At 39.4% G+C, this 25,482-nt stretch overlaps 1 protein-coding gene across 2 annotated transcripts in view; it reads left to right on the forward strand.

Moving 5' to 3' along the window:
• Positions 1-24,933, forward strand: part of LOC113034593 (calcineurin subunit B type 1) — a 30,175-nt gene extending 5,242 nt beyond the window's left edge. The window contains exons 2-6 of one of the 2 annotated variants that reach the window (XM_026189284.1): positions 9,193-9,232; positions 19,806-19,982; positions 21,178-21,237; positions 21,637-21,821; positions 23,349-24,933. In XM_026189284.1, coding sequence (XP_026045069.1) covers positions 9,193-9,232; positions 19,806-19,982; positions 21,178-21,237; positions 21,637-21,821; positions 23,349-23,396 — 510 coding nt within the window. In that variant the 3' untranslated portion in view covers positions 23,397-24,933. Of the gene's footprint in view, positions 1-9,192; positions 9,233-18,982; positions 19,096-19,805; positions 19,983-21,177; positions 21,238-21,636; positions 21,822-23,348 lie in introns of those variants that run through there. The other variant, XM_026189286.1, reaches the window with a different exon arrangement.
• Positions 24,934-25,482: the final 549 nt, after the last annotated feature.

The following is a 25,482-nucleotide window of genomic DNA, read 5'->3' on the forward strand; positions in this document are numbered from 1 at the left end:
TAATCATGCCATGCTTTGTCATCTATTTGACACCTTGATTTACAAAAATAAATATAAATAAGAAAGAAAGATGTTTTTCAGTATTTGGCAAATACAGTGTAGTTTTATCTCCACTGTGTTAATTCATAAGAAGATTTAGGCATTGTTAGTTTACATAGAATTATGAGGCTTTCAAAACCCTCAGAAGACAGGCCCAAACCAAGGATAGAAATGGCTGAGAGGATTAGCCCTGCTGGAGTTCCTTCAGGCTGCTGAGATTGTGGTAATTATTTTCATATTTGCACTTGACTCCTAAATCTTGTACAGATCCTCACCACATTTGCAGACAGCCACACGCATCCATGGAGAAACACACACACACATTCTCATAAAAGCAAGGATAGATGCAAACACGGCAACCAAGACAATATTGCAAAACACGATTACAAAGGTGAGAGATGATGGAGATGAGCAGAAGAATAATTGAGTGCCTCTTCAAACAGACAAATGGATTCAAACTAGCAATGGTTTATTTTAATTCTGGTCTATGTAACTGAGCCTCTTTTTTGTTTCTTTGTTTTTTGGGTGTTTTTCTTTTCTTCTTAAGAGATCATTCTCAGTCAGTTGGTTATTAGCCTGGATTTTGCCTGCTGTACAAAGTTAGGCTAAAAAAATAAGGGTTAGAAGTCTATTTAAAAAGCAGTCTGAAAGCACAGCTCAGCTCAGCTCTGCTCTCTGCTGTGAGACTTGGTAATGTTTATCACAAAGCTCGGCTATATGGTAAGCTTCATACTTACAGACACATTTGTGCGGAGGAGGGGAGTCTTGTGATCCCTGAACTAACCAAATAAGCAGAGCAGAAAGAAAATGCGCAACAAATAAACTGACAGCTCTGCACACACACAACACACTTTTTCCACCTCAAGATTAATGGATCAGTAACTTAAATTGTGTGGAAACGTAATTCAGACACACCAAACCATACACACACAGATGCCTTTACATGGAATGCTGTTTTAATTGATTCCCTGTGTCCACATCCACACAGTGCACATAGCAGTTCTTTGCTTTTGAGCGTTCTGGGTTTGTGAACAGTAATTTTGCTTCTCACAAGTTCCCATAGATCTTAAAGACAACATCAGTTGCATATTTTTATCTAGCCAACATCCCCACTCCTAACGTACTGAGGCCTTTAAGCTCCATAACAAAGAGAAGGTGTTAGAGAACAGTCGCGGGTGGGGACCATTGTAACGTTGCATGAACTGGACCTCTATTGTTTTTCTTGTAGGGCGGCAATCATGGTATACTACTTCTTACACTGAAACTTTGTTAGTTAATTCAATTCAATTTTATTTATATAGCGCCAAATCACAACAAAAGTCGCCTCAAGGCGCTTCATAGATACAGAGAAAAACTCAACAATCATATGACCCCCTATGAGCAAGCACTTTGGCGACAGTGGGAAGGAAAAACTCCCTTTTAACAGGAAGAAACCTCCGGCAGAACCAGGCTCAGGGAGGGGCGGCCATCTGCTCCGACCGGTTGGGGTGAGAGAAGGAAGACAGGATAAAAGACATGCTGTGGAAGAGAGACAGAGGTTAATAACAGATATGATTCAATGCAGAGAGGTCTATTAATACATAGTTAATCACCCATGTCTGCATACGCTTTAGTGGCTATGTCTTGGTGACATAACTTCTTACTCATTGGTGTTGCTAAACTTAACCTTTACCCTAACCATAACCGCAGGTGTGTTAATTTAAAGAAAAAAAAGGGGTTTCCTTTAAGTACTGGGCAAACGGATTGCCTCGTACACATGTAGCCTGCAAGCTAACGATAATTAAAGGGAAATAAATGGGCACTAGGTAGAGTGTCAGTCCAGATTTCATCCTTAGCCACGAAGGTCTAATACATAAATACTCAAAGCAGAGAATTAAAGCCAAATCAGGGATCTTTAATACTTGAAAGCATTCATTTTCAGGGCAGCCTTTGTGTTGCCTTGAAATGTGATAATAGCTGCTGTGATTTCAGACTCACATTGGTGGCCAAGCCAAAGACTCAAAGCAATTCTGATTACATTATCTGCTGAAAGTGTCATCAGCAGGGAGAGGGTGCAGTTTACCCTAAGGAATCGTAAGAAGCCAGAGAAAGAAGCTCACATATATTGTCTTGTATTCAGTAGGATTTTCAGATTTTTTTTTTCTTGCATTTGGAGTTACTTTAATGAGCAATAACTGATTATTAATGCATACTATTGACTGTCTTTCGCTTGTACTGTTTCAGTGTTATGCATTATGAATGTATAACTAAGAGTGATAATGTTTTCATCTAAATTAAAAACAACCTAGGCAAGAAGTATCGATTGGTCCAGTTTGTCTCTTAGTCTAACGTTTGTGGTGTTATGCACAATATCTCATGCACCACCGTTAGGATTCAGCGAGTGATGTGTGCCTCTGCTTTGTTCCTGCATTTTCTACGCTATGCTAATTTGCCTAGAGCACACACTGCAGTGTTGATTAATTTTTAGGATTTATGCAAGTCATCGCTTCATTCCAGCATGTTCTACATTGGGCTCGCTGCACTCAGGGCACCTCAGTGCAAGTGTGTACGTGAGTGTTACAACTCTGATTTAATCACAGTAGAAAAATGTGAAAGTTTTTCGTATCAATGATATCATTTTGTTTTATTGTTATTTATGTAAAACGAGGAACTGATTTCTTGTCAGAAGTATTATTTTTCGATCATTTGAGCAGGGAAGTGAATGACTAGTGTCACAGCCTCATGCTGCTGCTGTCCTTTTGACAGAAGGTTTGAAATCCCAACCCTCACAAAGGCTTATTGCAGATGGTTCTATGTGGAAATCTGCATACAGTTTTAGTTTTGTGACTGTCTTATTGTGGCCCACCCTCACCTTCTGTTTTCAAGGCTCAATTTCATAGATTTTTGGGGGGCAGCATCGGTCCATTTTTTGCTTTTAAATTTCTTGGCTGGCTTTTATTGCACTTTAAGTTACAAATTGTCATCAGCTCCATTAACATTATCTTCACCTGTTTCTCCTCTGCTCTGTGCACACACACAAAAAATTCATCCTTTATTTAGCAATGAAAAAAAATTTTTTTTAGATCTTATATCTATAGAGGGAGGGCAGCCAATAGTAAATAAAACATTGGAACCTCTGCTGTACTGTTCACCTGTTTATGACTTCATATGACTAAGTTTTCTGCCTTTTAGAGTAAATTAGAAATGCAGTTTCTCGCTCACTATGCACCTTCTTATTGTTTCAATTTGTTATGAGAATATATTCTCACATCTTGCCAAAGCCTGAAAAAAGTCCTCCAAGTCTTTAGGCCCATGTATTGAATTCGTCACTCACTGATGTTATTACTGGGCCCTGTGGGTCTGTAATTGGCCAGATTCTTGTGCCGGTCATTTCTTTGCGACTCAACCGGCCGTGATGCCAAGCTCTTCATTATACAGAATGTGTTTTGTGCGCTGAGGCCTAATTGATTCTGAATGAATCATGCATTATAAATGAGCCAACACTAGTCTTTCTCTTGTGCCTGTGTTCTGGTCTGTGTATGTAAGATGCTTTTTCATTTCACGTATCACCCTCCCCTTTTCTGATTTTTTTTTTTTTATATTCATCCATCTGGTATCCATCATGAGTATTTATGGCTGAACAAGAGCTGCCAAAGTGGTTTATTACAGAAGACATGACAAGAGTTACTCCTGACCCCAGGAGGTAGGCCTTAGTAAGTAAACCTGTAATCCTCAAAACCAAATCTTCTTTGCAGTAAGTCTATTTACCTCCAGAGACCCTATAGCTAACACTGAACTGAGAGTGGCTGTTAGGGATGTAGTTAGAAGTATGCTCCTCAAACATTTGCACACCATTTTGTTGAGGTAGTTATTACAAAGTCTGCTTTTTTCATTATTTGTTTTGTTTTAGAGAGGCTTCCTAAATGTCAAAAATGACATAAAAATGTTATCTGTTAATCCGTTTTGGTCCATTTGGCTCTAAAAGATTTACAAGATTTAAAAGCCATGAACAAAAAAGTGACCTGTTCTGTTTAACCTGGATCATCTTTAGTTTTGTCATAGCTGTTTGTTAAGTCTCATGGCAGGTAGAGGAAGCACTGAGAACCTGTCCTTGAACTCGAAGACATTTGCTCAAGGCCTTCAGTTTCAAATGCTGTTGAAATTTTTAAGCAAGTCATCACATTTCTGTAAAGCTATGCTATTCTGTAGCTGAGTGAGCGCTATATAGGGGAGCAAACAAAAGGACTTTTCCCTACAGGATCAATAAAGTATCACATTGTCACTATTACAGAGCCACACAGGCAATGGGACACCCAACCTCAGTAATGGTGGAGTCATGCGCTACGCATTGGAATTCAATCCCTTAAACTGGCAGCACCCAGCCATTGCCAACTTGTTCCAGAGAGAAAAACCATGTCAACCTCTAATCATAACTGACTCCACTCTGATAGGGTGTCAAATGCTAAGGCGTTCTCCTGGCTAATCCTGTGTCACCTCTTTCTCCTCACTGCTCTTAAAATACCTCAACTTCTGTGAGGTAAGTCTGCTGTTACACAGCAGCACAACAACAACCTGGTGTATGACATAACTGGCTCTAGTTTGTGTGTTGTTGTTTTTTTCCTCTCTAATCAATATGAATAATGTGAGTAAATTATGAGTAGTGCTAATAATATGAGTACTACTTTAATATTTGTCCTGGCAACCAATTGTGAGATCTAATATACATTCATGCTTCAGCATAGTTAAAGCTCTGTTTTGCTGTCAGATGTAAAAATAATGCCTATGTATCCTCAAGATCAAAAACGGTAGGATTCTTTTCGGCAGTTCATTTACATTACATTTACCAGTGTCAGTGTCTTGTGCTGAATCACTGACAGTTACCACACAGTGCGCCGTAGTTAGATTTCTGTCTGAGATTATTGGAAAACATCCTTGCGTCATTGAAACAGGCGATGATAACATCACAAGATCAAGGCAACTGCAGTTTTTAGAGCCAGGTGCCACAGTTCTCTACTGACTGCAAGGTCCCGAGGCACGATAGATGTTGCCCAGTTCCTGCCTGATGGTAAGATAGTAAATGGACTTTTTTTAAAAAGAAAAATTCACCCAATCACACATACATTCATACAACTGCTTTTTTTTCTGTACCTAAGATCAAATTCAGACATCTACTGTATTTTATTTTAATCTTTTTTAATCAAATTTATTTTAATCTAATATGTTGAATATGAAATGGTTCTAATGGTCACCTTATACAGCGTTGATACACTAGTTGTGGGTTAATACTACCACCTTAGTGCCCATACAGGCCAGCCTCCCCACACTCACAGTGTTGTCTTTTTATTGTTAAGTCATAAAATAGCCTAGTTCTGTTCATCTTTTAACACTTAGAAATTTCCGCCCTCTGTGCTGTGGCAGTACTTTTGTCCTGGCTATCAGAAATGGCATTGAATATTGAATTGTTTCAGATATTATTAGATTTTTTTTATGTAGTGATCTAGTTTGCATTTGAATAGACTACCCATAATAAAAATTCATAATTTCAACTGTTTGAGACCGCATTTGCATTTATATTGTTGGCAATCTTATTAAGTTGGGATCAGATCTCACAGGAAAGAAGTGTTTCTTTGACTTCCTGTAGAAACAAAAAGCTGATGGAAACAGTCCGACTTTACTGCAGCTCTTTGTCTCCACCCCCTGTTGGTGCCACCTGCTCTCATCCACTTTACAGGCGAGGTGGGGTCTGCCTGGAAAGTGTCCCTACTGCTCTTTTTTTGTCAGACTTTAGTGGAAAGGACATGGACCACCACTCACTGAATTATTTTTATTTATTTTTTTACTGCTATTCATGGAATTTGAAAGATTCTGACTGAGTGGTACCATCAGAAAAGAAAGATCACATAGCGTTGTAGGTCGAGTTTGGCCTTCTTTGATGGAACTGTAGGACATTTGTGGCAACGTGGGCCGTGTAGCTGTCAGCTGCATGTTCCCAACTGATTAACCTTACCTCTCTGCTTCAGAGACTCCTCATTTGTTCTCTCTGCCAGAAATCATATTTGGGCTGAGTCGACACTTCACTGTTGGATAAGATGGGATGCGCATGTGGCTGCAGCCAATGCCACACACTGCCATGCAGAAGAGCCAGGGACTGCGGGATTTTCTGGATGGCATTGTTCTTTTGAATATTTAATGCAGTGCGTGATTCATGACTTTGTTTTTGTTTTTTGTTTTTTAATAATTTTTTGGGGCTTCAGTTAAACATTACAAATTCAGTGCTAAGTCGTGTTTTTGCTATAATGTAGAATAGTAAAGATTGCAATTTGTGTACAAAAAACTTTACATGGCCTTTGGTGTACTGTTTGAAATGCCTTTCTTTGCATTATCTGGTAAGCAAAATCTTAAACAACAGTTAAAGATCACGGGTATCACGAGAGTGTGTCTCAACTTGTTAACGCAGGCTTTCTTGGCCAAATCTATTTTCATTATTCTCTGGTAATAAATGTTCATTTTTTTTTTCTTTTCAGCTGTAATGCAAAACATGTAGAAGATATTTATTCATTTTCTGTATCATCCATAAGTTCCTTTGGTACAGTGACACACAAAGTTTGCATTGAAGACATTTGTATATAGCGATGTGATCTTAGGTAGCTTTATTGCACCCCTTCATTTGGTTTTATATATTTGAACCACATTTGAAGAAGTTCAAATATATAAAGCCTGTTCCCTCTGCTGAGGATCTGTCTCACTAAAATAATTGTGCTGCTAATGACCAGGTGAAGCGGAGCTCTTCTTTGTGACACTGAAAACACTGAAAACTCTGACTTTAGGCTCTAAACTATTTCACCCCCTTCATATGAACCCCCATAACACTTCTGTGTGACAATGGACGCCCCTCAGTCTTAGTGCTTTTGGATCTATCATCGGCATTTGACATGGTTGACCATAATATCTTATTAGCGAGACTTGAGCACACTGTAGGCATCAAGGGCGCTGCCCTGGATTGGTTTAAATCCTATCTCTCCAATCGGCTCTCTACGGTACATCTGGCTACATCCTCTTCCTCGGCTGTACCTGTTTGCTGTGGTGTCCCCCAGGGATCTGTGCTGGGCCCTACCCTTTTCTCATTATACTTGCTTCCTTTAAGTGCCATCTTTGAGAAATACCATATTGCTTATCACTATTATGCAGATGATATCCAGCTCTATTTTGAGCTAAACGACGATCTTGCTCTGTCTCTGAATAGCCTCCGAGAATGCATGTCTGAGGCCAAGAAGTGGTTGTTGTCGAATTCTCTTATCCTTAATGAGAAGAAAACCGAGATTATGATTTTTGGTAGTAATGCCCTTCGTGCCAAACTCCGGGATGCCTTTGGTTTTCTTAGTTGTTCTCTCTCTGATACTGTCAGGAATCTGGGTGTCTTATTTGACAGCTACTTTTCATTTGACAAACAAGTGTCTGCTGTTGTCAGATCTAGTTTTTACCAGCTTCGTCTTATCTCTAAGGCTAGGCGCTATATCCCGCATAAAGATCTCAAAAAGCTCATCCACTCCTTTGTAACGTCGAGGCTAGACTATTGTAATTCACTTTATTGTGGTCTCCACTCTTCCCTTTTACAGAGATTACAGACAGTTCAGAATGCTGCAGCTCGCATTCTAACCAAAACCAGCAAGTTTGCCCACATTACTCCTGTCCTTGCCGATCTGCACTGGTTGCCTGTCAAATATCGTATTCAATTTAAAATTTTGTTGTTTACTTTTAAAATTACTAACAACACTGCACCCAGCTACCTTAAGGACCTTTTAAACCCTTATGCTCCTGCTAGGGCTTTAAGGTCATCGTCACAGTTACTGCTGGCTCAGCCCAGATCTCGACTTAAGACTAGAGGTGATCGATCGTTTGCTCTTGTTGCACCTGTGCTGTGGAACAATCTCCCGATTGGCATCCGGGCATCTGATTCTATTCATTCTTTTAAATCACAGCTTAAAACATATCTTTTTAAACTTGCCTTCTCCACCTTTTAATTGCTGGTTTGTTTGTTTGTTTGTTTGGTTGCTGTGACCTATTGACCTCTTGTATTAATTCCCTCCTATCTTTCTATTGGTGTCTTTTATTATGGTGGTACAGCTTTTATCTTGCTATTACCCATGTGCTGTAGTCATTCTTATTGGTAGCTTTTATCTATGAACATAACTCGTTATTTTTTATTTTTTTATCCGTTATCAATGTTTGAACCTTTTATTGTTTTATGTAAAGCACTTTGGTATGCCCAAGGCTTTTAAATGTGCTCTATAAATAAAGATTGTTGTTGTTGTTGTTGTTGACTCTGGGTCTAATAGCACTGACTATAATTTACTAAATTAACTTCATGTTTTAAACAGCTGAGGAATGTTATGTTTATGGACTAATGTACAACGAGAAGGGATTTTGCCAGTGCCGTGGCCTCCTGCTGCTCTTCAAAAAAAGACTGTAAGCTTAAGCAAATTTTGAGTTGACTTCACTTTTCAAATATAGAGGCTACAGGACATCGTTTACAGTGTCTATGGTTACAATCCATTACTTTGAATTTAACAATAAAGCCATTCATTTTCAGTCTTGATTCTGGATCTTGGCAAGATGAGCTGGCAAGATCGGTTACGCTTCCATCTCTTTTTTTCTTTTTCTTTTTTCTGGAATTCCTGGAATTCTTTGTGTTAGATTAAATACACAAATCAAATATAAACGCATAATAATGTCCTGTTGGCCGCACTATTACTGTCACTGATAAAATGTGGTATGAAAATGAATCCTGTACCTAACAAAAATCACGTGGCCTTATTGTGTGTTGTCTTTCCTCGTAGGTGACATTGTTTGTTTGATCAACAAGGAAGCAGTCTGTTTTGTAGAAAAGTATTTGTACATGTCTGTGCTGCGCTAACTTTTAATTAGTACACATATGCTGAAGAGTTTTCATACTCTTATTAATAAATAAAAAAAGAAGAAGTTCAGAATTAGACTGTGCAGATTGACTGGATCCTATTGGCCATCTCAGAAACTGCTGCAGTCTGGGGTCTTTAAATACATTTAACTGATATGAGTGAACTTGTTACTGTTATTGCACATAATTTAAAATATTTGTGCTTTTGTGATATTTTATTACAACCTAAACTGAACGTTCTGCCTTTCTTCTTTCTTTAGGGAAATGAAGCCAGTTACCCCCTGGAGATGTGCTCACACTGTAAGTAGCTTAAATCTTTGCTTGATCTAATTGTACAAAACTTAGTTTACTAAAAAAACGTAAAAAGAAAATACTTATTTTGATACGTTTTCTGGGCTTTTTGACATGACTAGTAAATAACCAATATTTTGATGACTCTCCAGTAAGGAGACAGTGTTCATTTGGTGTAAAGGGTAAAAATCAGTACTACAAATTGGGTTTAACATCCAGTTTACAGAATTTGAATGTCCTCTGATAAAATGCCATTCATTGAATGTCTGGTGTTTCTGCTGATCTGACTTCCTCTGGGTTCCTTTGGGTTAAAAATCTTTATAATTAAAAATCTCTTACAGTATTATTTTAACTACATCATATCTTAGCTGCTTTTTATGATTTATCATGCATAAGTGCTGAAATGATGAAGACTTTGTCTTGAAATCAGTCTCTTATGCTCTTTTTACATCTACAAGATGTCTGCCTGGTAGACAGACATATTCAGGTTTATGAGCTCAAGAGGAGGAGGAGAGCTGAAGATATGACTCACATTTCTTCTTTGCTGGCCTCCTTCACCTTCCCTACCTGATGATGCACATCCACACAAGCTCATACTGCTTTGTGTTGTTGAAAAGTCCTCAGAGATGCAGATTTCTCACCAGCTCTCTTTGGTGCAAACTGCACATTTTTACACCTGCTAAAAGGGTGCGCTGCTGGATGTGTTTAATGAGTGCTGAGACTGTGACAGGTCCCTCGTAGTTTAGGGGTACTGCTGTTTAGATTGACCTTCAGACAAGAACAATCATTTTTGCATCAGGATTACCGAGGCTGTTGTGAGTTTTGGTGTCACAGTGTAAAAAAAGTCTTGTATGAGGCAGAATTGGATTAAAATAAACTTCTTCTCCACAACTATTATTGTATGTTATAATCTTGATCAAACCAGGTGAAGCAGAGATGGGATGGAGAGATATAGGAAGGGCAGGAATTTTAGTAGTAGTAGTTTTTCTGCAGGTTTTTTCATATTCAAGGAACATGCACAGGGATTTTATTAATTTGCAAGTATTGCAGCTGGGGATGACTTTGCAAAAACAGACGATTTGCTTGCTTTATGTTTAAGTTGCAAATTATGAGTTAATTTGTTTTAAAGTTAATTTGCTATTTTATTATAATTATATTTGCATAGCATGCTTACCATGACAAACATACGCATAAAAATATTCAAAATGACATTTTGAATATTTTTTATATTTTTAATGCCACAGTGCGTGTGGACTGTGGCTTTTCCATACTTAGACTGTCCTACTGTAACATTGTGGGGAACGGGACCTTGGCCTGCCGGGCCTTCCAGCCATTCCTTCCCCAGGATTATACCACCATAATGAGGGAGATGAATTTTGGCTGATGCATGACCCTGTAATGAACCCATAAAGGAACTCTGTATTCAGTCCAGGATATTAACAGCTTCCCTGTCCTTGTCTTTGTCTCTCTTTAGCTACATTTTTCCTGGTCACCACTGTCTAATTGTCTTTCACCTTCTCTTTAAATGTTATCAATCCTATTTGCTGTTTGTTTTTAAATGCGTTACTTAGGCATCAAATACAAACACTGACAAGAAATGCCAAATTGAGAATGCAATACCCGGATGTGTTTCTCCTATTGCTCCGATGGCTCCATTTGTGTCATGGTTACACAGACATGAGCCAAAATTAAACTTGGGTGACCTCCCACATTTAAGGCCTGTTCTAGATCTGACCATATGCATACATCAGTGATATAGCAATGATTGAGTACAGCTAGCTAGCTACTGCTTGTTTCAGCCAAAAACATTTTAGGTGGGACGTGTATATAAGTGCTTCCTAGATCACCAAAATCTGTGTGACCAACTGTCAGTTCAAAGTAATTAGTAATGACAAAACTGTTTTATATGTGTACAGATACACATAATATGCAGACATGTGGGAATTTAGGAAAGAGAATGATGATTTCCTCCTATATATTAGGCATTGTTTTTTTTTTTTTTTTATTATTATTATTATTATGTTAGAATATATTTGCTTCTGTTATTATTGTAAAATTTGCTATCCAACTTATTTCTTAGTTCAGGATCCTTCTATTTTTCCTTTTTATTTGTTATTTTATTTTTTCCTCTCTCGGTCCTTCACTCGCTGTCTTCTCTCTGTCTCACCCTGCACTGACAGAGCAGCTGTTCAGCTCATCAAGTGCTTGGACAGGCAGGCACTTGACTGGCTGCTAAGAAATTAGCTCTGGCCCTCTGGTCAGAGAAATTCATCCTGCTGCACCTTTACTGCCCCACCGTGAGACTGATGCCCGCTCACTCGCACCTGCCATCAGACACTTTCTAACTCTGTTTGTGTGGAACATCAACATGAATTTTTCTCCATGTGTCGCACTGATAAGATGGATTGTGAAATCGGGTCACGTTCCATGCACAATCCCACTCGCCCCTCCCTGGCCACATTGATCAAAACTCGCCCTGCAACATGAGAAGCAGGGCTAGTCGAAGAAAAATGCACCTCTTGTATTTGAAGGCTTGTGTTAACTGAGTTTTTTGTTGAAATGCCACATGAAGAAAGTACAGCAACATTAATAGGGACTCTGGCTGACCTAAAGGGCTCGAGTCAAGTGAACAGTAGATGTCAGTAATTATGGGAATAATTGTGCCATCTAGCATGTGGCTTCGACTTGCTGCTAATCATTTAGCCTACTTTGCAGACATTACTGAGATATTTGTGTGTTGCATTTCAGCCTGACATGATTTTTGTCTCTATTTTCTGTGCTGGAGGATGAATTTCTGAAAGGCCTGTAGCCTCTTTTCAATGCAGTGTCTCACCACTGCTGGCTTAAGCGAGCTTAGATCAGGCAGAATTTAATGGCCTACTTGTAACAGTGTGCAGTGTGTAATTAGACAAACCACACGGACACACACCTCCTCACACATCCTTTTGCAGTACACTCTGCTAAAGTATATGCACGCGCCCACTCTGTTCCGCCACTCTGTTCACCCCACACACACACACACATAACCATGAAACCCCCCTCAACGCTTCATGCTCTCAGAGAAACGCAGCAGCGAGTTTGAAACCATTGCAGGTCTGTCTGCAGCCGCCAAAAATAAATGGCGGGCGACTTGCTGGAGTTCCTTGTTGCTAGGGGTTTCCCTGAGGGTGGGAGCCTGAGCCTCTGTCGGTGGGGGGTAGTGGGGTGAGTTGGGGGTTTTCTCATGACAGAACGGCTATAAATAAACACCATCAATGCTTTGCCCTGTCCTCGTCCTCAGTTTGGTTCATGCAGGCAAGCTGTACATTGTTGGTGCAGCCAGATAAATCAGCCTAATGCACAGAGTGCTGCAGCTCTCAGCTGTATAGCCTTCTCACACCTGCTGTCTAAATGAGATAAGACTAACGCAGTGTGAGAGAAACACTGTATTTTTTTTTTGTGTGTGCTTTTTTTTTTTTTATTTAGTGCAAAAATTGGACTAAATTTTTAAAATTTTGACAGATAAACCAGAAGTCTTGCCTACTGCCTACTCCATCACACTGCTTTAAACTGGCTGCTGTGCTCAAATTTTAGTCTAAACACAACCTGAGTTGAATTACATTTAGCTGACCACATGGGTGTTGACATAGGAGTGAGTAACTGTGCATATCAGCTAACTTTCTCAGAGCCAACATTTTGCATGTAAATCAAAGGTTTAGCACATATGTAATAAATGGTTGCTATTTATGTAATAAATGCAATGTTATGTATCTAATTAGAGAAACTGAAACAATGTCAGTGAGAGCTCCCTAACTGGGAATTCTGCGGTATTAAAATACAGTACACGTGTGCACAGAGATTGAGAGGGAGGTAAACAAATGTGAAGAGTAACAGTTGGCAGCACTTCTGCAACATAGAGGGAGCTAATACATTTTCAAACAGGGAGGAAAATCCTGTGTTTGAATTTTGACAGTCTGTCCTAAGAAACAGCTTGTGACATCCTGCATGTGGCTTTAACTTCAACCTTACAACTGATCACATCACCCACCAAAATGCTGCCAGGCTGTATACGTCATGCAACACCGCTCAATCAAAAATGACAGAGAGGGTTTTTCATCCATATGGCCCCTCCCTGTTTAAAAGGCAGGATAGCAGATATGAAATATGGTCTTGATCAAGAGAATTTGTTACTGCGTCTGTAGTATTGGGCATGCAATGCAGGAGGATCGTCAGAATTCAAGCGGAATTTTTGTTTTTTTCGCCTTCCCCACCCAATGTTACCTTCCCATGAGTTTAAAACTCCCAATCTCTAGATTGGTCTGCAGTCCTGTTATCCCTTCAGCAGTAATCTTGTCTTTCAATATGTTCTCTGGATTTTACACCCTCGTTGGCTCACAACAGCCCCTTATTGGGGGACAGTGTGATATTTCATCCAGTGTCGAGTGTTATTATTGAGCTGTGCATGCGACCTTTTCATATTTGCGAACCCTCACACCTCACCTTGTGTGCCTTGACAGCTGTATATGGCAGAATGTGCACTGTGATCCTCACTAACATGTCAACTGAATTTTCACTCTGCATCCCTCCCCTGCCCCGTTTGCCTCGTTTCAGGTTAGCTGCGTTAATGGAGTCACATGTCTCCATTAATGTGCAGGGTGAGCCGTTTTTAGGGCCGAGCATGCTTAAGAGGACACACTCATTAGTGATATTTTGGGAACATTGTGTTTTTTATAATTAAACAAAAATGGGGTGGAGAAGCCAGTCGCACTTAGCAGATTTCCATTTCACACAGCTGTGCCGCTGTCTGACTGCTATCTTGTTACAGTTAGGTAGAGCATTTAGTTTGTGATCAGACCAACCTTTTGTGCAGCTACTCTGATAGACAGTTTCATATAAAAAGTACCCTTTGTTGCTTTAGATTTATTCTTTTATCGGCTGAATTTGCATTTTCAGATGACTCGTGATATGCGCGCTGTGAATTTAACAATGTTTGACACGCACAAATACACACATACCTCAAGAATGCCACTAACCGTACAGGAGGCCATGGAGGACGAGCTGTGTGCTGTAGACCAGAAGGAGGACCATTTGGCCGACCTTAGCAGATTTATTTATTTTTTGTTAAGTAATGCTTATGTATGTTAGCCTCCTGTGTGCCCTCAAAGGCTGATGACATCTACATATGCATGTGTTTTCATGCATACACCTCCCGAACAATTATTTAAATATTCGTGTGTGTGTGTGTCTGTTTGTGTGTCTGTGTGTGGGCTACTTTAGGGGGCTAACGGGTTCCAGTTGCCTAGTAACACAGTTAAGGGTGCATACAGCGTTTATGGAAGTAAGTGTGTGTGTGCTGTGTGGTGGAGTATATGAGATTATCATAATCATCTCACAGTTACATTGGGTCTCCCTCAGAGATGCTCATTAGCAAAGCAGTGTGAGGATCCTCTGTGACTATGGAGACCTCAGAAAAGCATTTTTCTTTACATAGGAAAACATTTTTGATAATATTTCAGTTAAACTTCCTTTACATGAAAATGCATCCAACAGTATATTATTCTGCTCGAAATAAATGTAAAGGTAAGCACAGACGTGTCATTTTCAAACCATCCCTATCAATTTCTGTAAAGTGTAAAAATGCCATAGTGAAATCATCTTGTTGTCAAAGGTGTGCTGTATATGAACTAATGTATAAAGTAATCTACTAGACACTGTCATCATAGCAAACATGTAGCTCCACTACACCTTAATCCACAGCAGATGTACGTGTTTGAATGCGAGTTTTCAACATCACCCACCTTGTTGTGTTTCTCTGCTGCCAAAGACAGGCTTTAACATGCAGGTCTGATGTTGGGCTTAGATGCATGACTCTTTCTTTTCCCTATACAACCAAAGGTCGCGAAGAAGGCAAGTGAATAGCAAAAGTGAAGGTTGAAGGTTTTATCACACGCTTTAATAGCCAGTCGCTCAACAGCATCCTGTTTTGTGTGAAATCGAGTAAGATGTGCCAACCCATTCAGGAAATGTATGGTGTATTATCTTATCTCAATCGTTTATTCTGCAACATTACTTCTCACTTTTCTCGTTGATGGTAATTACAGGTGTTGTTGCAATTTAAAAAAAATAAATAAATAAAATCCAAGAACATTTCATCTTATCATGGTGGCTCTCACACCTAGGACGCTTTCCCATCCAGCGTGGTCATTTCAGGCTGGATGTGACCACTGCCAGTCACAGTTTGTTCCAGCCTTTTTGGGAATCAGTTGTTGTTGCTGTCGTACGCAAACTATGCCTCATTTGCAGCTAGATTTGGTACACATCATTGTGCCACATTTTAAGGTTTTTAGCTTCTGTAATGGAGAGAGGCTGTTTGTAAAGCTCAGAAATTCAACTTTCTTCACTGCGCTCACTTTTAATCATACTAGAATGAGTTTGTGTAAGAACATGAGATAAGAATAGTTAAATTGACGAACCTTGTTTGTTTGTTCATCAGCTGCTAAACCTCCAGCTCCCATATGATTTCAGGAATCTACCACTTGACCATAGCAGATGGACCCATATGTTGGATAAGTCAAACCAATATGTTTTTACATTTTTAATTTTGGCTCTGTAGGTTCCCCTCTGTGTGTGAATCTAGCAGACATGGGGCTTGTTGGTGTGACACTGGAAAAGGAAGGCCGATGTCCTTGCTTCCATGAATAATACATGGACCTACTCACTCGGCAGGTCCTGACAGCAACAAGGGATCTGGATCCAGTGTTAAGATGTTCCCTGCTTAGCGGCTGCGCCAAAGTTTATGTGTTGTAAATGTCACAGTACTTTTTCATCAGAACTGCATCCAGCTTATCCTACTAACCTGACTTTGTAGCACAAAACGGAACTTAAACAGAGACAGGGAGTTACTTTGAGGTTACGGTTTTGTGAACGGTTTTTCCTTGTCCTTACAAAGCTGAGTATGGAATTCTGAGGCAAGTAATTATTATTCTTTTTATTGAGGTCCTCCTTTTGCCTTCAGAACTGCCTTAAATGGCATAGATTCAACTGCATCACACAGTTGCTGCAAAGTTTTAGTTCTTCTTTGCACATGACTAACGACCGGAGGCGCCTTTCAGTGTGACACCAGCCTTTGGAACAGTGTGCCACTACAAATACAACTAGTTGATTCTGTGGACCCTTTTAAAAAGCAGATTGTTTAACAAGATTTCTGTTAAGAATAGGAATGGGAATCGAGAACTGGTTCTCTACAAGAGCCAATTCCCAGTAGTTCAATTTCTTGGAATTGTTAGTTTGAGTGCCTAACGATCCTTTTTATTGGTTCCACCTCCACTTGCACTGTAGTCAGCTGATTTCTGTTTGTGTGCCAAAGGAGGAAAATAGTGGCAGAGTCTGCAGCGTGGATATGGCCATTATGTTTATTTTTATTGCACAAAAGGATGAGAGAGTGGTGTGCAAACTTCATCCAGGATGGAAACGGCTGCATTATGTACACATAACTTTGGCTCTTTGCACGCAGAGAGCATGCTAACACTGAGCTAGATAAGACCCCAGTATGATGTTAAAGCTGAGTGAATTCTGACCCCAGCCCAGCAGCCAGACCCTGAACTTCAAGAGATGACAAACTAATGAGCAGTCAGGCTGCAGCCTGCACCTGTAAACATACCTGTTCTTTTATCGTAGAGAAAATAAAGCATTTGTAGTGTTGTTTTTGTGCGATGATTTTTTTTTTTTTTTTTTTTTAAATTGATGTGTTTAAATTTTCATGCAGATTCAACACTCCCTACTTCACCCATCATTAAACTCTAAAATTGACAGTCTGATATTTGGTGACAAGTGCTCTGTATTTTTAAAGTTACTGATGAACTAATAGAGAGGGCTGCCCGGAGTTATTCTTTGCTATTGGTTTTGATCTAATTTGGAGAACGTGGAGTGTTCAAGATCTATTGGATGTGTGTCAGAAGTATCTATACTAAGATTTAACACCCTGAAAAAAGACCTGTCCGGCTGTGTGACAGATTATCTCAAACATGGCTTTGATTTACCGTACTAACACAATATGGTGCCTATCTGTAGCATTGATACCCCTTCACGGGCTAAATGGTTATGAGCTAAGATGGTGTCATCTGCTGGGCACAGGAAACAGGAGGCCGCTGATAAGGAAGTGTTTTGTGTCGCAGGACAGCCGTGTGCTCGCCTCTGATAACTCGTGCCTGGTAGACACAGACACCCTGTGGTCTTTATCAGCTTGTGAATGTGTTCTTGTGTGTAGATTTGTCATATCGGGAACATATAAGTGAAGTGAACCGCTGACCTCTCATTAGAAATAAATCTGGGTTTTCAGATGTCGTGGATATTTGATGCAGACTAACGTCTTGATTTGTTAAACAGGGGAAAATCAGAGTGGCTTTGACATCATTAATTTAAATGTACACATACTTACACAGCACATGGATAGTTTATTAACAGTGTAATAGTAAAGATGCTGAAAGCTGTAATGAGATTGCTCACGATTAATTGGCACAACTGACTAATTAATTGATCTGCTTATTGTTCCAGCTTTGTAGTACACCATATGGCAAGCATATTGCACTGTGCTTTGGAGACGGCCTTTATTTGGAGACATTCTAAGTGCTTTGAATGGATTTGTACATATTTTTAGTCTCCTGGGAAATTTGACATGCGATTTTATATTTTATTTCCAAGGACCAATGAACAGAGTTCTGTAGTTGAGTCATTTACAATATACAATGTTGTTACTGTTCTCTCAGTGCCCTTTGAATTTTATTGGCTTGAAGGTGCTATAAAAATTCAATTTGTGATCATGTGACTGTCATGTGTTTTATTATTAGAAAGAACACAGAATCACTAACGGTCAATAGAGGAGCATTAAATCAAAACTTATTGGCTCACGGTGTTGGTCTAGATGAATTTTTTCATTTATCATGATGATGAGATACACATGCTGCAGGGACCCATAAAGAATATTTATAAAGTGGATTTCAACAGTGTATTGTTTTTCTTCACGTAAAGCTTTGCTTGCAACCAGCAGTGGCTGCTGCTGTGGTCATGTCCTTTCCAACTTTCTCAATCTGTCTTTCTCTCACTCCTTTATTCCTCCCCTACTCCTCCACCACACTCGCACTCTGATTAGTCATCGAGCTGATGTAGCACAGCGTGTTCGAGCTCTGAAACCCAAAACACAACCCACACCCGTCTCTCTCCGTCTCTCTCTTTGCATCGTATAATAGAAAGCGGAACAATAGGATAACATCCTGTAAGAATCCAGACATTCACATGTGCATTTAGAGCTTCGTAGCCAAAATATGAGATGTGTATGTTCCCTACATTGCGTCAGTTTGAATGCAGGTTCTTACTCTTCTGATGACAGTTGTATCTTTAGTGGTTATTACATTTCACTAACTGTGCTCACATCAAGAATTACAAGAAATTCCAACTGTAACTCCTTACAGTTACCACCACAAAGCTTGTTCTTCCTAAGTCGATCTTATCTTTGCCATTTAACTAAACTGGATGGCCTTGTGGAGGAAATTAAACCTGATCGTGACTAGAATAAGTTCATAACCTTTGTCACACCTCTTGATTGTGACTCTTCCTTCTGTTAGCTGTTTGTGAAGTTTAATAGACACCCTGTGCCATTTAGCACTCATATTAAAGTGGGTAAAGTAGTAGTAGTTTGTGGTTGGCCAGTATGATCACCTGACTCTCTGTGAATGAGCTTATATAGTAATTAACAACTGGATTTGTGATTGCTTGTGGATTACTACTACCATTGCTCAGTATACTGGCCGGGGAGTGGAGACTATTTCTCATGGCAAGGGAAGAAAAGATCCACCAGACCCCTTATGATAAAAAAGCACAAGTAGACAACAAAGGCTGTAAGTTATATTTATGTACTCGTCTCTGTGTCGCTCTTCTGATAACTCCTCTGTTACTCCCTCCTCCACTCTTTCTTGTCAGCTCTCATTTCTCTGCCTTTTACTCATTTTTTAAAAAACATCTACATCCATGGCAGTGTTTTCAGAGCAGGAGCAGTTTGCTTCATGTTAGGTTTGCTACCAAATGGAGCTTTGTTTTGTAGTTGCATCTATTTCAGGTATGGCTAGAAAAGAGCAGAACAAATTGTACCATGCTTACTGTGGGTCTGCAGCTAGTAGCAGGTAGTCCAGGCCTCTGCAGGCTAGAAGTAGTGTCCTTGACCTAGTTACAAGTGGTGACCATCAAAATCTATGACTACATTTCATGCGGAGATTTATAATGATATTTATTTGGTAGCATAAATATCCTCTGACTTAGTGTTTTTGTGTGTTTGATTTATTGCTCTTTGTTTGGTTTTGTTTGCTCAGTCTTGGGCTAATGTTGTTGCAGGTGCACAGTGCACTATGCATTTGTCATTGTCACTTTTTAGCTGTTTTTTCCCCTCATGCTCTTGTATAGAACTTGGGCCTGTCAGGCACTTGACACGTGCACACTTGTGGTTGTTTGCTCATAATTTTCATTATCTAACAAGATAGAAAATGCCATCAGCTAAATGTCTTGAAAGACAATGTCTCACCCATGTCTTCTCTTGCTTTTTCTTTTTGTCCAGTCGATGCTGATGAGATTAAGAGGCTAGGGAAGAGGTTTAAGAAACTCGACCTAGATAACTCTGGCTCACTCAGCGTGGAGGAGTTCATGTCGCTGCCAGAGCTGCAACAGAACCCACTGGTGCAAAGGGTTATCGACATATTCGACACAGATGGGAATGGAGAAGTGGACTTTAAAGGTATGCAATAAAGCTGTCTGCTTGTGGGGATTTGACTAACAGTAAAAAAAATCCTTTACACATTTGTGACTTCAGCAACAAACCTGGTTCTTAAGTGGAAGTTTGCTTTGCTTTCATTCTTCTAGTTTACTCATGGTTTAAGTATTACTCTCATACCTAAACACATGGAATCAATAGATACTGCCTGCTACAGGGGGCCTGGTGTGCAGTGAGCCAAAAAAAGCAACAACATAGGAGGAGACGTGCTGCAAATTCATTTTTGATAGTGACTATTCATATTTCACCATTATGTAAAGCAGTAGCATCCAGGCTTCCTAAAGATATGTGCGAAATAGCCTACAGTACATAGCTTGGGTCAGCCAGTACAATAACTAAGAGTAATACCACTGCAAATATGGCACACATTGTAGTATTTCTTCAAAGAAATACTACAATGTGTGCCATATTATGTGCCACATCTAAAAAAAACAAAACAAGACTGAATAAAGTTCCTTGAATCCAACAAGCTCATTCAGCTCCTCTCCGTCTTGTAGAATCCAGCATCCTGTTCCACTAATAAGACCTGTTGCTGGTTTTCAATGCTAAAACCATTTATTTTATTTTGTTTCCAGTCCATTAAAATATTCTGCCACCTGCTTTTAAGGTCATTTGCATTTCAATGGGGCACAAAGTCCACATTCTGAACACGTCATTCACACATGATGGGGAATTGCCCCTATTGCATAAAGATAAGGATTGCTTTTATTGGTCTGCATGTTTACAAATGTGCCACTATCTTGGAAATTCAGTCATAGTGCAGGCTTAAAAATAGCCCAGGTTCGATATCTGTGGACTTTGCAACCTGGACATTCTTCTGTACAGTAGTAACACTTTCCACAAAAAAAGAAAAAAAAAACATATATAGAGAGAGAGTTAATGAAAAGAATTATCATCATAAAGTTCAAGTTTAACAAATGAACAGTTCAGAACAGTGTATGTCTTTGTCTATAAATGAGCTCTTCTGTGTTTTGATAATAAACTTGATGTTGTTATGCTTCTGTATTGTGTAAGTTTTTCTTAATATACTATTTAAAGAGCAAATTCCATAAAATCGAGATGTTTCTAAAATGCCATGTTGAAGTCAGGACTGTGTGGGAAGCCTGGTTTAGCTGTAAACCTACAGCACTGATTGCTGTTCTGTTCTCTTTTCTCACAGAGTTTATCGAGGGTGTTTCACAGTTCAGCGTTAAGGGGGACAAAGAGCAGAAGCTTCGATGTAAGTAAAGCTGCTTCTTCGCTTAAGTCACATGTAGCCATGGGTAGTAGAACAAGTTTCTTATCCTCAAGCACATCCATTTGTTTTGTTGCTTTGGGAGTAAAACCAGTCAGGGGCTTTGTCCCCTGTGACTCCCCTCTTCTGTTTGTCTCACGTCACCTTGCTGCTGCAACACAAATTCCCTTGGGGTAGTATGTCCTTTATAGTGCACAGTGTTAACCTTTTGGGTCACCTTTCATGAGCTAGTCAAGTTTTCTTTTTTAAAAAAAGGGAAAAAAACAACCATTTAAATATTAAAGAAGAGTTAAAGACTATATATAATAAAGGCTGATTGGTTTAGACTTCCAACTACCTGTGCTTCTGCTCCCTCCCCTCCCCATGCCACTCCCTGCACCACAGTTGCTTTTAGGATCTATGACATGGACAAGGATGGCTACATCTCCAATGGCGAGCTCTTCCAGGTTCTGAAGATGATGGTAGGCAACAACCTGAAGGACACGCAGCTCCAGCAGATCGTGGACAAGACCATTATCAATGCAGACAAGGACGGAGACGGCAGGATATCCTTTGAAGAGTTCTGTGCAGTAAGTCAAAGCCCTCCTGGGGTATTTTGGGGTGGTGACATTTGTGCTGATGCAGCCTAGTATGTTGGAAGCAAATGTCAAAGGGGCGGAAAACTCTGGAAACACAAACACTTTTTGCTTAGGCTCAACGGCATTGGGTTTCAGTTTCACACTTCCTTGTTGAAATGTGGTGTCAAGGGCTGTAAACATAGCCTGGTGTGTACTTACGGCATTTGTAGGAGGATCTGTGTCATCCAGCAAATTTAAGGTCGGCAGTGATGAGCGTTATTTGGTTTGTAAAAGCGCTGACCCAGATCAATATTCTCATTGCTGTCGTACTGATATGCATAAACTAACTAGAAAGTATGTGGCTGTAATTATCTAATTTAAGATCACAGATGCAAATGAAGTTCTCTCAATACAATTAGTGTCATCTTGTTGAAAAGTGTGATACACCGACTCGTCTGTTGTCGGACCCCAGTGGAAATGGCTTTGCTCTGAGACATATTCTAAAATGAAAGACTCCACTTCCAACTGACAGACATGAGCCCCACATTTGACAGCTATATCTCTGGAGCCATGAACTAAAATGGCTCTGTCCTCGTGGGAGTGTATTTTCAGAGTGGTGCAGGAGAGTATTAGATCAGTTTTTTTTTTTCTTACCGAAGCAGTGCAGCTCAAACACTTCAAGGTTCAAGGAAAAGGCTCCATGACATGATTTTATTCTTGCTTTGTAGTATTAGCAACACTGTTGTGTAAAAGTAACAACGGAAGAGAAAGTGTGTAAAAATAAGAGAATAAATTTAGTAGATTTTCTCAGGATGCCGTTGATCCCATTGTTACATTTCGGCATTTCCACAGCAGTGTTACAGCGAGAACTTGTTGTTGATGCGGTCACTCATAGTGAAACTGACATGCTTGTTGATGGTTATGTGGTGAATGAAACGTTACCAATATGAAATCACTTTACAATAAGGTGAAGGCCGTATATTCACAGGTAATGTACAGTAATCTGTTTACCCTCTGAACCAACATGTTTATTTTTAGTCAGTTAAAAATACACTGAGTTGTTTTCTCAGTATATAAGGTCATAACAGGTTACCTTTTAATGGCAGTAATAAAAAGATGACAACTTTTTAAAAATAGCAGTACCAAACATTGGTGTTCTTCTATTGTGCAGGTCAAAATGTTTTTAAGGGGCCGTCTTGTTTGGGCATGGGTGCCTTAACCTGAGACGGATTCTGTTGCAGGTCTCTTCCTGGTAAAAGGGAGTTCTTCCTTTCCACTCTTGCCACATGTTGTTCATCAGAGATGATTGATTGTTAGCTTCTTCTCTAATACTTTTGGCTTTTTACTGTTGAACATAGCACATATCAAAATTTATTCATAAATTTTGCATATAAATATAAAGCTCGGGTGCTGTTGTTGTGAATTGGCACTTTATAAAGAAAACTAAACTATGTGAACTTTAATGCTTACCTCCACAGCACTAACAGCACTCTATTAAAGATTTTCTTTTCTATTCCTTCCTTTCGCACTTTCATCCAGGTGGTTGGTGGCCTCGATATACACAAAAAGATGGTGGTGGATGTGTGAGCGCTCTCCGCTTGCTGAATCCCCCCCTTTGTCCTCGACTCTCGCTTTCTCCACCATCTCTGAAGATCTGCTCAAGACGTCCGGCAAAACGCTCTCTGTGTAAATCAATGGAAGTATTCGCTCTCTTTCTCTCTTTTTTTTTCTTTCTTTTCTCTCTCTCTGTGAAGCCACTTTTTCTTTTTGAGAAAAAACAAAACAAAACACAGGCCTCGTGAAGCCAACTTTGAAGTGTTATTGAACTGTAAATCCTCTCAATAACCCGGTCGTAGCACTTTAAGAGACTGAAGGACATCTATTTGTAATTCGCAAGAGCATCTCCGGTTTTGGATGAGGGGGGGGAAGGGGATGCGGTGAAGAGGCTGGTTGGCTTGTTCATATTTCATCCTTTCATTTTCTTTTTTTCTTTTTGTTAATTGTTATTTTTGATATTTATTTTTTGTTCTTGTTTTTTATAAAGAAGAAAAAAAATACAAGTATATCTATGGTTGTCTCGTGAGGGGAAGTGTGTAGTGTATTAACACTTGACTTGCAGCACAACTAGAAAGTGTAGGGTATGAAGTGCCAACCAGAACATATCCAGAAAACCAGTCCAAGTTATTACCCATCATCACAGCAGTCATTCATGCCAGACAAATGGGCTCGTGACGCTTCCAACTGCTCGACTACGAGTCATATTAGAAGCAAATCAAAATAATTTTTTTTTTTTTGTTCTCCATTTTAGCTTACGCACGCAGTTTTGCAGACCGGTAAAGCTTCCAGTCACTCCTAGGAAAGCAACTCCAGTTTTATTTTCCTTTCTTTTTTTGTATTAAGAGTGGTAGTTTTATTTATACTTAAGAATGTGTTTATATTGTTGGAGATAATCGTTGTTTCCTGTTATAAAATTATAGATAGAAAAATTAATGCCAAGAAAATGTCTTTTGAAAAATAATTTGTGGCTGCAAACTGATACATGGTTTACTCTTGTGAAGCATTTTGCATAGAGCAGTGTGCATCTTTAAGACAATCTCCAATGCAAAGATTAGCTCTGCACTCACACTGACTAATGAATGATGGTGGAATCATTAGTATTTCAAGACTTTAATGTTAGGAACAGAGGCTGGACGGACTTGGCTTAGAACTGAGAGTGAATAATGGTGAGATTACAATTTGTGCAAGGACATAGCAATTTAAGAGACTTATCTGCAGGCAGCGTGTTTTTTTTTTTTTTTTTGTTTTTTTTGTTAACCAGTATGTGTATATTAGGTAATCAAAGTGTGCTCAGCTTATTTAACCGTAAGTGGAGATGGCTTTGCCTCTGCTTAACAATGAGCCCTTCTGAATACGTCTCAGTACAGCACAGGATGGGTCAGTTTTCTTCAGCGCAACACAAACACTTAAAATCTTAACATGTTGGCATAACGAGTGTGCAATGGGTAGACTGTAAATTGTAGTTTTTTGTTTTTTTTCTTTGAACGTGTACATTTCAAAAGTTGGCTTCTTCTCCCACTTTTTTTTCTGTCACAATCAATTCATTTTCTCACCCTCTGACCTACTAACAGGGAGAAAAAAACATAACTTCAGCCAGATTTTTATTTTCTAGGGAAAATGCTTCCTACTGCAAACAGCATTGGGATAGCTTTGGTTTTGCTTTTGGAGGTCAACTGCTGGTTTGAACAACAGTTTTCAGTCAAGAGATGTGCATCTGGAGTGCTCTATTTTTCCCCTATCCCAAAGCTCTGCACGGCTTGGGCCTCCCTGTGCTTGCATGACATGGAAGTATATTTTTTGTTGTGCATGTAGATCAATTTTTTGAAATAATCCTCTTGTTTACACATGGATGGTGATGTTAATATATTTAAGAATTTAATGGTATACAATATGGATGTTGCCAAACTTTGGTAAATGTACACATATTATGAGAGGTAATCCAACTGAACTGAACTACATGTAACTTTTTGTATTTTACCCGGGTCAGCGAGATGCTTCGATTCCAGTAAAAGTTGCATATCTGATCCTGTCTCAAACTGCCACACACTGTACTCAGCTTAAAGGGGAAAATTTGATGTTTTTTTTTTTTTTCCTTTTGTATATAAGTATTTGTTAA

This window comes from Astatotilapia calliptera, chromosome 13 (genome assembly GCF_900246225.1).
Source record: "Astatotilapia calliptera chromosome 13, fAstCal1.2, whole genome shotgun sequence".
NCBI classification, from domain to species: Eukaryota; Metazoa; Chordata; class Actinopteri; order Cichliformes; family Cichlidae; genus Astatotilapia; species Astatotilapia calliptera.